Source organism: Triticum aestivum, chromosome 7D, assembly GCF_018294505.1.
Source record: "Triticum aestivum cultivar Chinese Spring chromosome 7D, IWGSC CS RefSeq v2.1, whole genome shotgun sequence".
Taxonomy (NCBI): Eukaryota; Viridiplantae; Streptophyta; class Magnoliopsida; order Poales; family Poaceae; genus Triticum; species Triticum aestivum.
In genome coordinates, this window is record NC_057814.1 from 540,829,280 (window position 1) to 540,842,345 (window position 13,066).

Consider the following 13,066-nt stretch of genomic DNA (forward strand, 5'->3'; position numbering starts at 1 on the left):
GAGGAGAGGAGGAGGAGAGAGGGGAGGGCCAACGACAAGGAGATGGATGATGAGAGCTTGTTGTTGCGCCGACGCGTTTGGTTGCGCGCGCCTCTCGGTTCCCGCTGCGGGGATCCTAGATCTTGCAACAAACAAGTTGTTGCAGTGGGAGAAGATTGCAACAATAGCCCAATTGCAAACCTTGGCTATGGAAACAGGATGCTCCCAAGACATCCAATTAAAGACAGATACAGATCTGATTAAAGACAAATACAGATCTGACAGTCAGAAGGTGATTGACGCGCGTAGAGAGATCGTGTGAAGCGGAAGCATTTTCCATAGTTTTTGTCTCCTTTTTCCTATCACAAATAAATTGATTGTGCTTCCTCCATGCCTCTGTTGTTTCTTTCTCCAAACGGAGAGAAAAACATCAGGCATCTGCATACAGTCATTGTATCGTTTTCAACATTCAATGTAAGCACACAATGGCCACAAAAGGCAAAAAAGCATAGGGGCTAAGCACAACCGAAAACAAACAAGATACAAGAGAGACTCATGTTTCTACAATTTTATTACTGAACCCCCATCCAAAATGGTTGAACATAGCCTAAGCGACCATCTCCCAAAGCCGTGAACTTCCGCACCTCTGCATGCTGAAGGGACCATGGAAGAATCCAACTAGTGACTATATATTACCTGCAAATATTTTGGAACTTCCGTCAGATTAAAAACAGAATCACTTCAGCAGTTTCATATTCGCATAATAAGGGCATACTACTATGTGGATTTGTGCTTTAAGGCTAGCAGGATGAAGAACCCAGCAACCAATATCCGAACATGTTCTTTGTAGTAGTGGGTAGTGGCAAAAATAACAGGGCAGTGTAGCAAAAGGGCAATTAACTTCTTGAGCTCTTTGGTTTCAGGATCCAAAATGGTTGAGCATACTGTTATTTACAGAGGGCGTACATCACAATTTATTGGGAGAAAAGGTATATTCATGTCCAAGCCAATTTCGCTTCCTTTCTATTCACCGCAAACTACCTCTAGCTTCTCTAGATGCAGTACCAAATTCTTTGGCTACAAAGTCTTCTAGGCATCCTTAATCCTAACTTTGTCCAAGTGACAATATTCTGTTATCCTCTTTCGAGGCTTGTGCAATCCCACCGATTTCGTGACCACCATGACAGCAGAATCAATTCTTGTTTTCTTTATTTTCTACAATTTCCTTCCATCGTCAGAGAAGACAATGTACTAAGGACCATGAGCAAATTTGTCACTCTACTTTACATCCCTCCTTTGATTATACTGGCTCGGTATCTAGTACCAATGGAAGATCTGACAAAGCGAAAAGAACAATAAACAACGGCCTCGGATTTTACCTTTTGTACTGTATCGCCTCCCAAAGTACTCCAGGATCTCCTCAAGACTGAGCCGGAGGCGCCTTGTCAGAAGAGACAATGTCGTCTATGAACTTGATGAGGGAGCAGAGGCCGCCCAGGAAGTTGTGGTCGATCACCCCCTCGCTCTCCACCACATGCGCGAAGTCCACCAGCTTCACCCTCGGCGCGCCGCCGGGCGCGGTCACCGCGTTGGCGTCGTAGCTCAGCAGGATCGACGCCGAGTAGAAGTGGAACAGCGTCTGCACCTCGAACCACGCCTTGAGCTCCCGCAGCTGCGCCAGGACCCCGCCCTCGCCCCCGTACACGGCCGCCGCGAGCGCGCAGTCCTCACCCCCGCCGTCGCCGCCGGCCGACGACACGTAGCGGCGGAGCATGCGGCGCACGCCGGGGATGTCCGTCCCCTTGAGCTCGGACCTGTCCGGGCGCCAGACGGCGCCGCTGGGGTCGGAGACCATGACCCCCGAGACGCGGAAGCCGAGGAGCACGCTGGTGCTCCCGCGGTCCTTGGCGAGGCACTTGGCGACGTAGGGCTCCGGCGCGCGCGGGGGCCAGGTGCAGGCGCCGATCTTGATGTCGGTGACGGAGGGCGCGGCGAGGCCCTTGAGGAGGTCGTCGAGGATGAGGTGCGGGTGGGACTCGCCGGGGGAGGCGGCGGTGGGGAGGAGGCGGGTGCCGTGGAAGCGCGGGAAGAAGGCGTCCCGGATGCGGGGCGGCACGTCGGGATGGGCGGAGAAGGCCGTGTAGAAGGCCAGCTCCTGCTCGCCGCGGTCGAGGGCCTGCAGCGGCTTGTAGAAGAGGCCGGCGCCGTCGACGAGCGGGCCGAGCTTGTCGGGCGCGGCGCGGTGGCCGGCGACCTGGTGCTCCGGGGCGCGGAGATCGGACATGATGGCGACGATGCGGGGCGGGGCGGGGCGGCGGGTGGGTGGGTTGGTTGGGGAGGCCGCCACGGGGGATATAGAGGGTGTCGCCGCTGGAAATCTTTTTCTCCAAGGGGCAAAGGGAGCCGGAAATCGCCGTGTTGTGCGATTTGTTTTGTCTGTTTTCCTCTGTCTCTACGCTGCGAGTTGACTTATTCCTTGCAGTGTTGCACGGCGGGTGCGGTGCCGACCTCCGCAATGAATCCTGGCGCATCGGCGGCAGTCGACATGCAGAACCAGATCCTGCATCGCCGTCGGCATGTGCAGCTCTCTTCGTCCTCCTGCCTCGCTGCAGATTCACGTTGGAAAGGAAGGTGGATCATGGTGCACGTGTACGTGTCGTTTGTATCACGATAGATCACTGTGTAATCATGTGCACGTAAATCTCGATCGTAATAATTGTGCAAAAGTCATCCTCATGGGACGGTTTGGACTCCATTAAAGCATGGCTAATAGCATGTCATGGCAGGGCAAGAGAAGACTGGAAGAAAGGGACCATGTCCATCATACAACTCATGGCATGGGAGATATGGCGCGAGAGAAATAGACGTATTTTTCAGCAAGAATACTTGGGCAAGGAGAGCTTCATAGAGAAAGCAAGAGAGGAGATACGGCTTTGGAACATGGCAGGAGCGGGCATTCCTTTTGACCCGGGCTGATTTTCTTCCTGTTAACCCCCGGTTTCTTCTTCTTTGCTTTTGCTTTCGTTTTGGGCCGAGCTTGGTCGCCGTCTACTCGCCTTGTGTACGCTTGTAGTTTGATCTTTTTCTCACTAATCAATGAATTTGGTAGACGATGCTACCAACATTAAAAAAAATTGTGTAAAAGTCATCCCAAATGATAACGTCCACACGTGCGGCATGTTTGTACATTGCCCACATGCCTTAATCCACGTTGATTCTGTTTTACACGAATCTTAAAGAAATCTGTTAGAATCTAAGTGTCACGTGGGCATCATCGTGCGTGTGGGAGTTGGAGAGTTCATCTACACGCCCCGCAGCACGCGGTTGGCCAGCTGCGCTGTGTGGGCGAACTAGTTTCTGCCCACACAACCACCACCTAGTCCACACGCGTGTGGGTGAACTGCTTTTCGCCCACCCGATACTCGTACGTTGTTGGATGGCAACTGCAGTTGCGCGTACGTGGCAACTAGGAAAACACACATGACAACTATGATTCGTTTCTAGACGGCAACTGCAGTTGCGCGTACGTGGCAACTAGGAAAACACACATGGCAACTATGATTCGTTTCTAGACGGCAACTGCAGTTGCGCGTACGTGGCAACCAGATAAACACACATGACAACTTTGATTAACCATACATGATAACTATGGTTGGACCACACGTGACAACTAGGTAAACACACATGGCAACTATTGTTTGACCATACATGGCAAGTAGTTAATCACACACGGCAACTATGGTTTGATTACACGCGGCAACTACCATAAATTAGACATGGCAACTATAGTTAACCAATACAGAGAGAGTTTCCATGCTTTTACAGCTACATTTGCCATCCCGGATAACTACATCTGTCATCCCGAATGGCAACTAAATCGTCATCCCGCGGGTACCTAACGTAGCTGCGCCAGGACGTGCGGGCATATTTGCTTCGTGCCACACGCGTGGAGTGGGGATGAGTAGTACTTGTTGGGTATGTGGCATGAAGTAGCTGCACCCACACGTGTGGGCAATTCTAATGTTCGCCCACACACAGCCCGTGTGGGCTGCCTCCTGCTCACGCCACACATGATGTGTGGGCGGATGCCTAATATGCCACACGTGTGGGCGTTATCAGGACCCAAAGTCATTTGACACCCATCAAAATGCATGTTTTCTGGTGGATTTTTCATGAAGCATTTATAACTTCGACCGGATTATGGTGGCTTTTTGCAATTTACTCGCCAACCAGGATTGGACCAAGTCCCGGCCCTAGGCTTGCTATAGTGTCACTACAGTGCCAAACAGTGCACAACATGCTACAGTCAAGGAAGAATTTTTTTCCTGACGCCCTGGCCCAGGTCCCTCGGCCTAGGTTCTGTCTCCGCCACAGCATCTCATTGTAAATCTGACGTCAGATTTTTAGAATTTCGGTCTGAACACTCTACCTGTCGTTCATTATGGCACACGGATCTTGATGTGTTTTAAGCCATGTCCGATAACCAAGGCGTTTGCTAAGGATGCGTCTGGTAGGCTGCATAGAGCCCAACCAGGTCCGGGCAGGATGAAAATGGGCCGTTTGGTTGTGTGCAAGTAGGCCTGACACACATTAGCGCATCACCTGAAGCACCCTAGAGCCTGCCTCGCTCGAATCAGCTACTGCCAGCCAGCTAGGATGACTTGGGCGAAAAGCTAGTCCGGTGTAGGGCGTGGTGCAGGGGGATTCTGGCGGAGATGGTTGGAGAGGGAAATCGGCGGAGGCGGGATGGTGCAAAATATACCTGTTGGGTTCTATGCTAGGTGCATCAGCTGTAAAATACAAATTTCCTACACGCAGAACCAGGAACATGCTACGGGAATGGATCATAGATCGCAACCACTATACGCGCAGTGCTGTGCAACGGAAGTAGAGTTTGGGCAGCACGTCCAGAGTCGTCTCCTCCTTGTCCGATCTCCCTCGAACAGTCGGTCGTCGGATCCCACGTATAGATTTGCTGGAGCGACGCAAGTGCACCGTCTCTAATGGTATCCGCGCGTGCAGGAGGAATACCGTGCGGCGGATTGCTAGGTCCGATTACACATTCGGCGGCAAGTGGAGGTGGCTACTTGCAACACTATATATAGGCATCTGTTGAGGGCTCGACACTTGGGCCTCGCACGGATCCTAAAGCCAAAATTATGTTCGGCCTGGATCTAAGTCCAAATAGGATCACATTTGACTCGTGGAGTCGGATCCGGCCTCACATGTTCCTTCCCTTAAGCGCGCGACCCCTTAGGTTCAAGTCGGCTTGGTCGCTGATGGGATCACCTCTAACCTGCTCGGCTGGTAGCAGCCTCTAGCAAGGCGTGCCACCCACCAAGTAGACAACGAAGCCGATTGGCGAACCTATATAACATGTCATACTTATGTTCCCTTTGCCACACGATATATGTTATCGGGCTCAAGGCGAGTTTGTCATCCTTGTGCTAGTCTGACCCCTTTCTCGTTCCAGTGATGCCGACCACTAACCGAATTACCTCATAATCCTTGTCGCATGGCCATGCTTATCTTGGTCGGATCACACAAGGGGCCCAGAGTATATCTCTCCTGATCGGAGGAGCAAATCCCATCTTGCTCGACCATGTCTCGCAGCATGGGTCTAGGCAATCCCGAAACCTACATTTGTAAATACCCAGTTACGAAGTAGCGTTTGGTCAGCCCAAAGCAGGCCTGTCACCATCCCGAGTACATGCGCCAGCTCAGGTCTTAGGACATAGAACATATGTTTTACTAGAGACTCGCACATGGCTTATCGTTGCGTCTCATAGTCAGGTCTGTCCGACTCGGACCTTATCACGACTCGGATCTGACTATGTCGAATACAACCAGATCCTTCCGAGTCCATATTATCCGGCTAGCACCTAATGCTCTATGGCTAGTGAGACTCAGCCATCCACCATGTCATATGCTAGTCTAGTCGGCTGTGCGTCCACACAACCCTTTTGACTAGGGACCTTTTAGGACAGTCATCATACAATGCATAGTCCCACAAGCAAGTCGTGCACTTGCCGATATACATCATTGATAATATTCAGGGACTATCTTTATTCATAAACGCATAGGAAATATCATCATATATGATTGCCTCTAGGGCATATCTCCAACAATCTCCCACCTGCACTAGAGTCAATCAAATGGTTATCGTATGGCCATAGCTCTAACGTGCCCCTCATGCTTTGGTTTTGGAAGCGACTTAGTCAATGGATCTGCAACATTTGCACCCGTGTGAATTTTGCATAGCTCTATATCACCACTCTTTACGATCTTTCATATCAGGTGATATTTTTTATCTATGTGTCTGGTCTTGCGGTGATTCCTCTGAAGGAAATATGCCCTAGAGGCAATAATAAAGTTGTTATTTATATTTCCTTATATCATGATAAATGTTTATTATTCATGCTAGAATTTTATTAACCGGAAACTTAGTACATGTGTGAATACACAGACAAACAGAGTGTCCCTAGTATGCCTCTACTTAACTAGCTCGTTAATGAAAGATGGTTAAGTTTCCTAGCCATAGACATGTGTTGTCATTTGGTGAACGGGATCACATCATTAGATAATGATGTGATGGACAAGACCCATCCATTAGCTTAGCACTATGATCGTTTAGTTTATTGCTAATGCTTTCTTCATGACTTATACATGTTCCTATGACTATGAGATTATGCAACTCCCGAATACCGGAGGAACACTTAGTGTGCTATCAAACGTCACAACGGAACTGGGTGTTTATGAAGATGCTCTACAGGTGTCTCCGATGGTGTTTGTTGAGTTGGCATAGATCGAGATTAGGATTTGTCACTCCGAGTATCGGAGAGGTATCTCTGGGCCCTCTCAGTAATGCACATCACTATAAGCCTTGCAAGCAATGTGACTAATGAGTTAGTTGCGGGATGATGCATTACGGAACGAGTAAAGAGACTTGCCGGTAACGAGATTGAACTAGGTATGGTGATACCGACGATCAAATCTCAAGCAAGTAACATACCGATGACAAAGGCAACAACATATGTTGTTATGCGGTTTGACCGATAAAGATCTTCGTAGAATATGTAGGAGCCAATATGAGCATCCAGGTTCCACTATTGGTTATTGACCGGAGATGTGTCTCGGTCATGTCTACATAGTTCTCGAACCCGTAGGGTCCGCACGCTTAACGTTCGATGACGATTTGTATTATGAGTTTATGTGATTTGATGACCGAAGGTTGTTCGGAGTCCCGGATGAGAACACGAACGTGACGAGGAGTCTCGAAATGGTCGAGACATAAAGATTCATATATTGGAAGGCTACATTCGGACACCGGAATGGTTCGGGTCGTTTCGGATAAGTTTCGGAGTGTCGGGGGTTACCGGACCCCCCCGGGAAGTTATTGGGCCTCATGGGCCTAGTAGTGGAAGAGAGGAAGCAGGCCAAGGAGTGGGGCGTGCCCCCCTAGCCCAAACCGAATTGGACTAGGGTTGGGGGGCGCCCCCCCTTTCCTTCTCTCCTCCTCCTCCTTCCCCCTTCTCCTTGTGGGAATAGGAAAGGGGGGGGAGTCCTACTCAAGTAGGACTCCCCCCTCTTGGGTGCGCCACCCTTGGCAGGCCTCCTCCTCCCTCCCTCCTTTATATACGTGGGGAGGGGGGCACCCTAGAACACATAAGTTGATCTTTTAGCCGTGTGCGGTGCCCCCCTCCACAGAAACACACCTCGGTCATATCATCATAGTGCTTAGGCGAAGCCCTGCGCCAGTAACTTCATCATCACCGTCGCCACACCGTCGTGCTGACGGAACTCTCCCTCGGCCTCAACTGGTTCAAGAGTACGAGGGACGTCATCGAGCTAAACGTGTGCCGAACACGGAGGTGCCATACGTTCGGTGCAAAGATTGCTCGGATCGTGAAGACGTACGACTACATCAACCGCGTTGACAAAACGCTTCCGCTTTCGGTCTACAAGGGTACATGGACACACTCTCCCCGCTCGTTGCTATGCTTCTCATAGATAGATCTTGCGTGATCGTAGGCAATTATTTTGAAATACTACGTTCCCCAACAGTGGCATCCGTGCTAGGTCTATGCGTAGATGTTATATGCACGAGTAGAACACAAAGAGTTGCGGGAGATAATAGTCATACTGCTTACCAGCATGTCATACGTTGATTCGGCGGTATTTTTGGATGAAGCGGCCCAAACCGACATTACTTGACCGCGTTCATGAGACTAGTTCTACCGCCGTGCTTCGCACATAGGTGGCTAGTGGGTGTCTGTTTCTCCAAATTTAGTTGAATCGAGTGTGACTACGCCCGGTCCTTGTTGAAGGTTAAAACAACACACTTGACGAAAAATCGTTCTGGTTTTGATGCGTAGGTAAGAACGGTTCTTGCTAGAAGCCCGTAGCAGCCGCGTAAAACTTGCAACAACAAAGTAGAGGACGTCTAACTTATTTTTGCAGGGCTTGCTGTGATCTGATATGGTCAAGACATGATGATATATAATTTTTTGTATGAGATGTTCATGTTTTGTAACAGTTATCGGCAACTGGCAGGAGCCATATGGTTGTCGCTTTATTGTATGAAATGCAATCGCCATGTAATTGCTTTACTTTATCACTAACCAGTAGCGATAGTCGTAGAAGCAATAGTTGGCGAGTCGACAATGATGCTTCGATGGAGATGAAGGTGTCAAGCCGGTGACGATGGTGATCATGACGGTGCTTTGGAGATGGAGATCAAAGGCATAAGATGATGATGGCCATATCATATCACTTATATTGATTGCATGTGATGTTTATCCTTTATGAATTGCTTAGTACGGCGGTAGCATTATAAGATGATCTCTCACTAAATTTCAAGATACAAGTGTTCTCCCTGAGTATGCACCGTTGCTACAGTTCGTCGTGCCGAGACACCGCGTGATGATCGGGTGTGATAAGCTCTACGTTCACATACAACAGGTGCAAGCCAGTTTTGCACGCGCAGAATACTCGGGTTAAACTTGACGAGCCTAGCATATGCAGATATGGCCTCGGAACACTGAGACCGAAAGGTCGAGCGTGAGTCATATATTAGATATGATCAACATAGTGGTGTTCACCATTGAAAGCTACTCCATCTCACGTGATGATCGGCCATGGTTTAGTTGATATGGATCACGTGATCACTTAGATGATTAGAGGGATGTCTATCTAAGTGGGAGTTCTTAAGTAGTATGATTAATTGAACTATAATTTATCATAAACTTAGTACCTGATAGTATTTTGCATTTCTATTTTGTTGTAGATCAATGGCCCGTGCTACTGTTCCTTTGAATTTTAATGCGTTCCTAGAGAAAGCTAAGTTGAAAGATGATGGTAGGAACTACACGGATTGGGTCCGTAACTTGAGGATTATCCTCATTGCTGCACAGAAGAATTACGTCCTGGAAGCACCGCTAGGTGCAAGACCCGCTGCAGGAGCAACGCCGGACGTTATGAACGCCTGGCAGAGCAAAGCTGATGACTACTCGATAGTTCAGTGTGCCATGCTTTACGGCTTAGAACCGGGACTTCAACGATGTTTTGAACGTCATGGAGCATATGAGATGTTTCAGGAGTTGAAGTTAATATTTCAAGCAAATGCCCGGATTGAGAGATATGAAGTCTCCAATAAGTTCTATAGCTGCAAAATGGAGGGGAATAGTTCTGTTAGTGAACACATACTCAAAATGTCTGGGTACTACAATCACTTGACTCCACTGGGAGTTAATCTTCCGGTTGATAGTGTCATTGACAGAGTTCTTCAATCACTGCCACCAAGCTAAAAAAGCTTCGTGATGAACTATAATATGGGAGGGATGGATAAGACAATTCCCGAGCTCTTCGCGATGCTAAAGGCTGCGGAGGTAGAAATCAAGAAGGAGCATCAAGTGTTGATGGTCAACAAGACAACTAGTTTCAAGAATAAGGGCAAAGGGAATAAGGGGAACTTCAAGAAGAACGACAAGCAAGTTACTGCCTAGTGAAGAAGCCCAAGTCTGGACCTAAGCCTGAGACTGAGTGCTTCTACTACAAAGGGACTGGTCACTGGAAGCGGAACTGCCCCAAGTATTTGGTGGATAAGAAGGATGGCAAAGTGAAAGGTATATTTGATATACATGTTATTGATGTGTACCTTACTAATGCTCGTAGTAGCGCCTGGGTATTTGAAACTGGTTCTGTTGCTCATATATTTTCAACTCGAAACAGGGGCTACGGATTAAGCGAAGATTGGCTAAGGATGAGGTGTCGATGCGCATGGGAAATGGTTCCAAAGTCGATGTGATCGCCGTCGGCAAGCTACCTCTACATCTACCTTCGGGATTTGTTTTAGACCTGAATAATTGTTATTTGGTGCCAGCCTTAAGCATGAACATTATATCTGGATCTTGTTTGATGCGAGACGGTTATTCATTTAAATCAGAGAATAATGGTTGTTCTATTTACATGAGTAATATCTTTTATGGTCATGCACCCTTGATGAGTGGTCTATTTTTGTTGAATCTAGATAGCAGTGACACACACATTCATAGTATTGAAGCTAAAAGATATAAGTTTAATAATGATAGTGCACCTTATTTATGGCACTGCCGTTTAGGTCATATTGGTGTAAAGCGCATGAATAAACTCCATGCTGATGGGCTTTTGGAATCACTTGATTATGAATCACTTGATGCTTGCGAACCATGCCTCATGGGCAAGATGACTAAGACTCCGTTCTCCGGAACAATGGAGTGAGCAACAGACTTGTTGGAAATAATACATACTGATGTATGCGGTCTGATGAGTGTTGATGCTTGCGGCGAGTATCATTATTTTCTGACCTTCACAGATGATTTGAGCAGATATGGGTATATCTACTTGACGAAACATAAGTCTGAAACATTTGAAAAGTTCAAAGAATTTGAGAGTGAAGTGGAAAATCATCATAACAAGAAAACAAAGTTTCTACGATCTGATCATGGAGGTGAATATTTGAGTTACGAGTTTGGTCTTCATTTGAAACAATGCGGAATAATTCCACAACTCACGCCACCCAGAACACCACAGCGGAATGGTGTGTCCGAACGTCGTAACCGCACTTTATTAGATATGGTGCGATCTATGATGTCTCTTACTGATTTACCGTTACCGTTTTGGGGTTATGCTTTAGAGACGACTGCATTCACATTAAATAGGGCACCATCTAAATCCGTTGATATGACACCATATGAACCGTGGTTTGGCAAGAAACCCAAGTTGTCGTTTCTTAAAGTTTGGGGCTGCGATGCTTATGTGAAAAAGCTTCAACCTGATAAGCTCGAACCCAAATCGGAGAAATGTGTCTTCATAGGATACCCAAAGGAGACTGTTGGGTACAACTTCTATCACAGATCCAAAGGCAAGATATTCATTGCTAAAAATGGATCCTTTCTAGAGAAGGAGTTTCTCTCGAAAGAAGTGAGTGGGAGGAAAGTATAACTTGATGAGGTAAGTGTACCTGCTCCCTTATTGGAAAGTAGTTCATCACAGAAATCAGTTCCAGTGATTCCTACACTAATTAGTGAGGAAGCTAATGATGATGATCATGAAACTTCTGATCAAGTTACTACCGAACGTCGTAGGTCAACCAGAGTAAGATTCACACCAGAGTTGTCGTGGAATTGTCACGGCAGATGTCCTAGTGTGAGGACTTCATCATGAGGCCAACGCATCTATGTGGTAGCTTGAGAGGGGTTGAGGGGAATCGAGAGACGCAACACAAGACAAGGGTTTAGACAGCTTCGGGCCCCGGGAAACATCATCCGGTAACAACCCTACATGCTGTTTGTGGCTAGGTCTCATTATCATCACGAGGGAGTCGCCGTAAAACGGCTCTCCCAGTTATGCCCAACCCTTAAGATTATTTCTCCTTGCTTGTCCCTCTTTGGGAAGCCCTGCCCCTCCTTATATATGTTGAAGGGGCGGTTTACATGACTAGTCCTAGTTGGATTAGGATTACTCTATTACAAGTGGAGTCCTAGTCTTGCTTCCTTTGTAGGAGAATATTCCTTGTGCTTTCCTCATAAACCGGCGCACCATAACATGAGCCGGCCTTCCATAAACCGCCTTCTGGTCCACCGGGTCTTGTCGTTCCTCTGACCCGCTCGCCGGGTCACCTATGAGTCGCCAGGCTCGGGCGGGTCACATAGTGAGTCGTCCAGTCAGGGCAGGTTATTAGTGAGTCGCCAAGTCCGGCCGGGTTATACTTCCGGCTGGGTTACACCGCGGGGTATATCCCCGACATTAGCCCCCAGTTTAATTTGGATTTATCCATGTTAAACTGATCTACAACATAAACACAAGAACAAATTTGGCGGCTTGTGCTCCGGATTAAATATTCTTATAAACCGGCACTTGATCATCCTTAAATCCTTGTCATTTCTTCCTTCTAAAGAATCTGAGTCAATAGACCAGCTTCATAATCAATTTGCTTGCAGAAGATATTTTGTAAATAAAGACTCCATTTGAATCGGCCTTCCATGCTCTGATTTGACAAAGATATTGGTCTTCAAATATTCAACTGATATTCAGTCGGTTTGAAAATATAGAACTTGCCGGTTTATCATTGCCAAAATTGCCGGGTTATAAAAACTGATGATCCCGGGTCATGACCGTTTATAGACGCCGGGTTATGATTGTTGCCAACGCCGGGTCACACAATTAATCTTCCTGATTTGCCCAAAACTGAGAATTTGAAGATGTTCCTCCTTTATATGCATATTACCTGTAGCCCCCAAGTCTTAAGAGGAGAACATAGTGATAGCTTAAGATTTGTTTCAATATAAATGTTGCAACCTTGAAGAAATCCAGATTGTTCATCTCAGTCACTGTCACAACTGAATATTCCACATATGTAGCCCCCAAGTGCCGGGTTGTCATGCTTGCAGCAACCTGGGACTTGTAATTGCCTGATGCTCAAAAAACTTCAACCAGTGTAGCCCCCAAGGGCCGGGTCATTATGCATTAATGAGCAGGGACTTTATAAATATGATCATGTAGATTTGAACAGCAACATGTAGCCCCCAAGGGCCGGCTCAGTAAGATA

At 47.6% G+C, this 13,066-nt stretch overlaps 1 protein-coding gene across 1 annotated transcript; it reads right to left on the bottom strand.

The window, feature by feature from the left end:
• Positions 1-298: 298 nt before the first annotated feature.
• Positions 299-2,315, bottom strand: LOC123167046 (inositol polyphosphate multikinase IPK2). Its single transcript, XM_044584883.1, has 2 exons — positions 1,359-2,315; positions 299-675 (listed from the first exon to the last, which is right to left on the bottom strand). The coding sequence occupies exon 1, from the start codon at positions 2,261-2,263 to the stop codon at positions 1,400-1,402; it is 864 nt and encodes a 287-aa protein (XP_044440818.1). The 5' UTR covers positions 2,264-2,315; the 3' UTR covers positions 299-675; positions 1,359-1,399.
• Between the last annotated feature and the right edge of the window lie 10,751 nt (positions 2,316-13,066).

Bases quoted from the DNA above. Each gene is read 5' to 3' on its own strand.
- LOC123167046 (XM_044584883.1), bottom strand. From the start codon at position 2,263: ATGTCCGATCTCCGCGCCCCGGAGCACCAGGTCGCCGGCCACCGCGCC.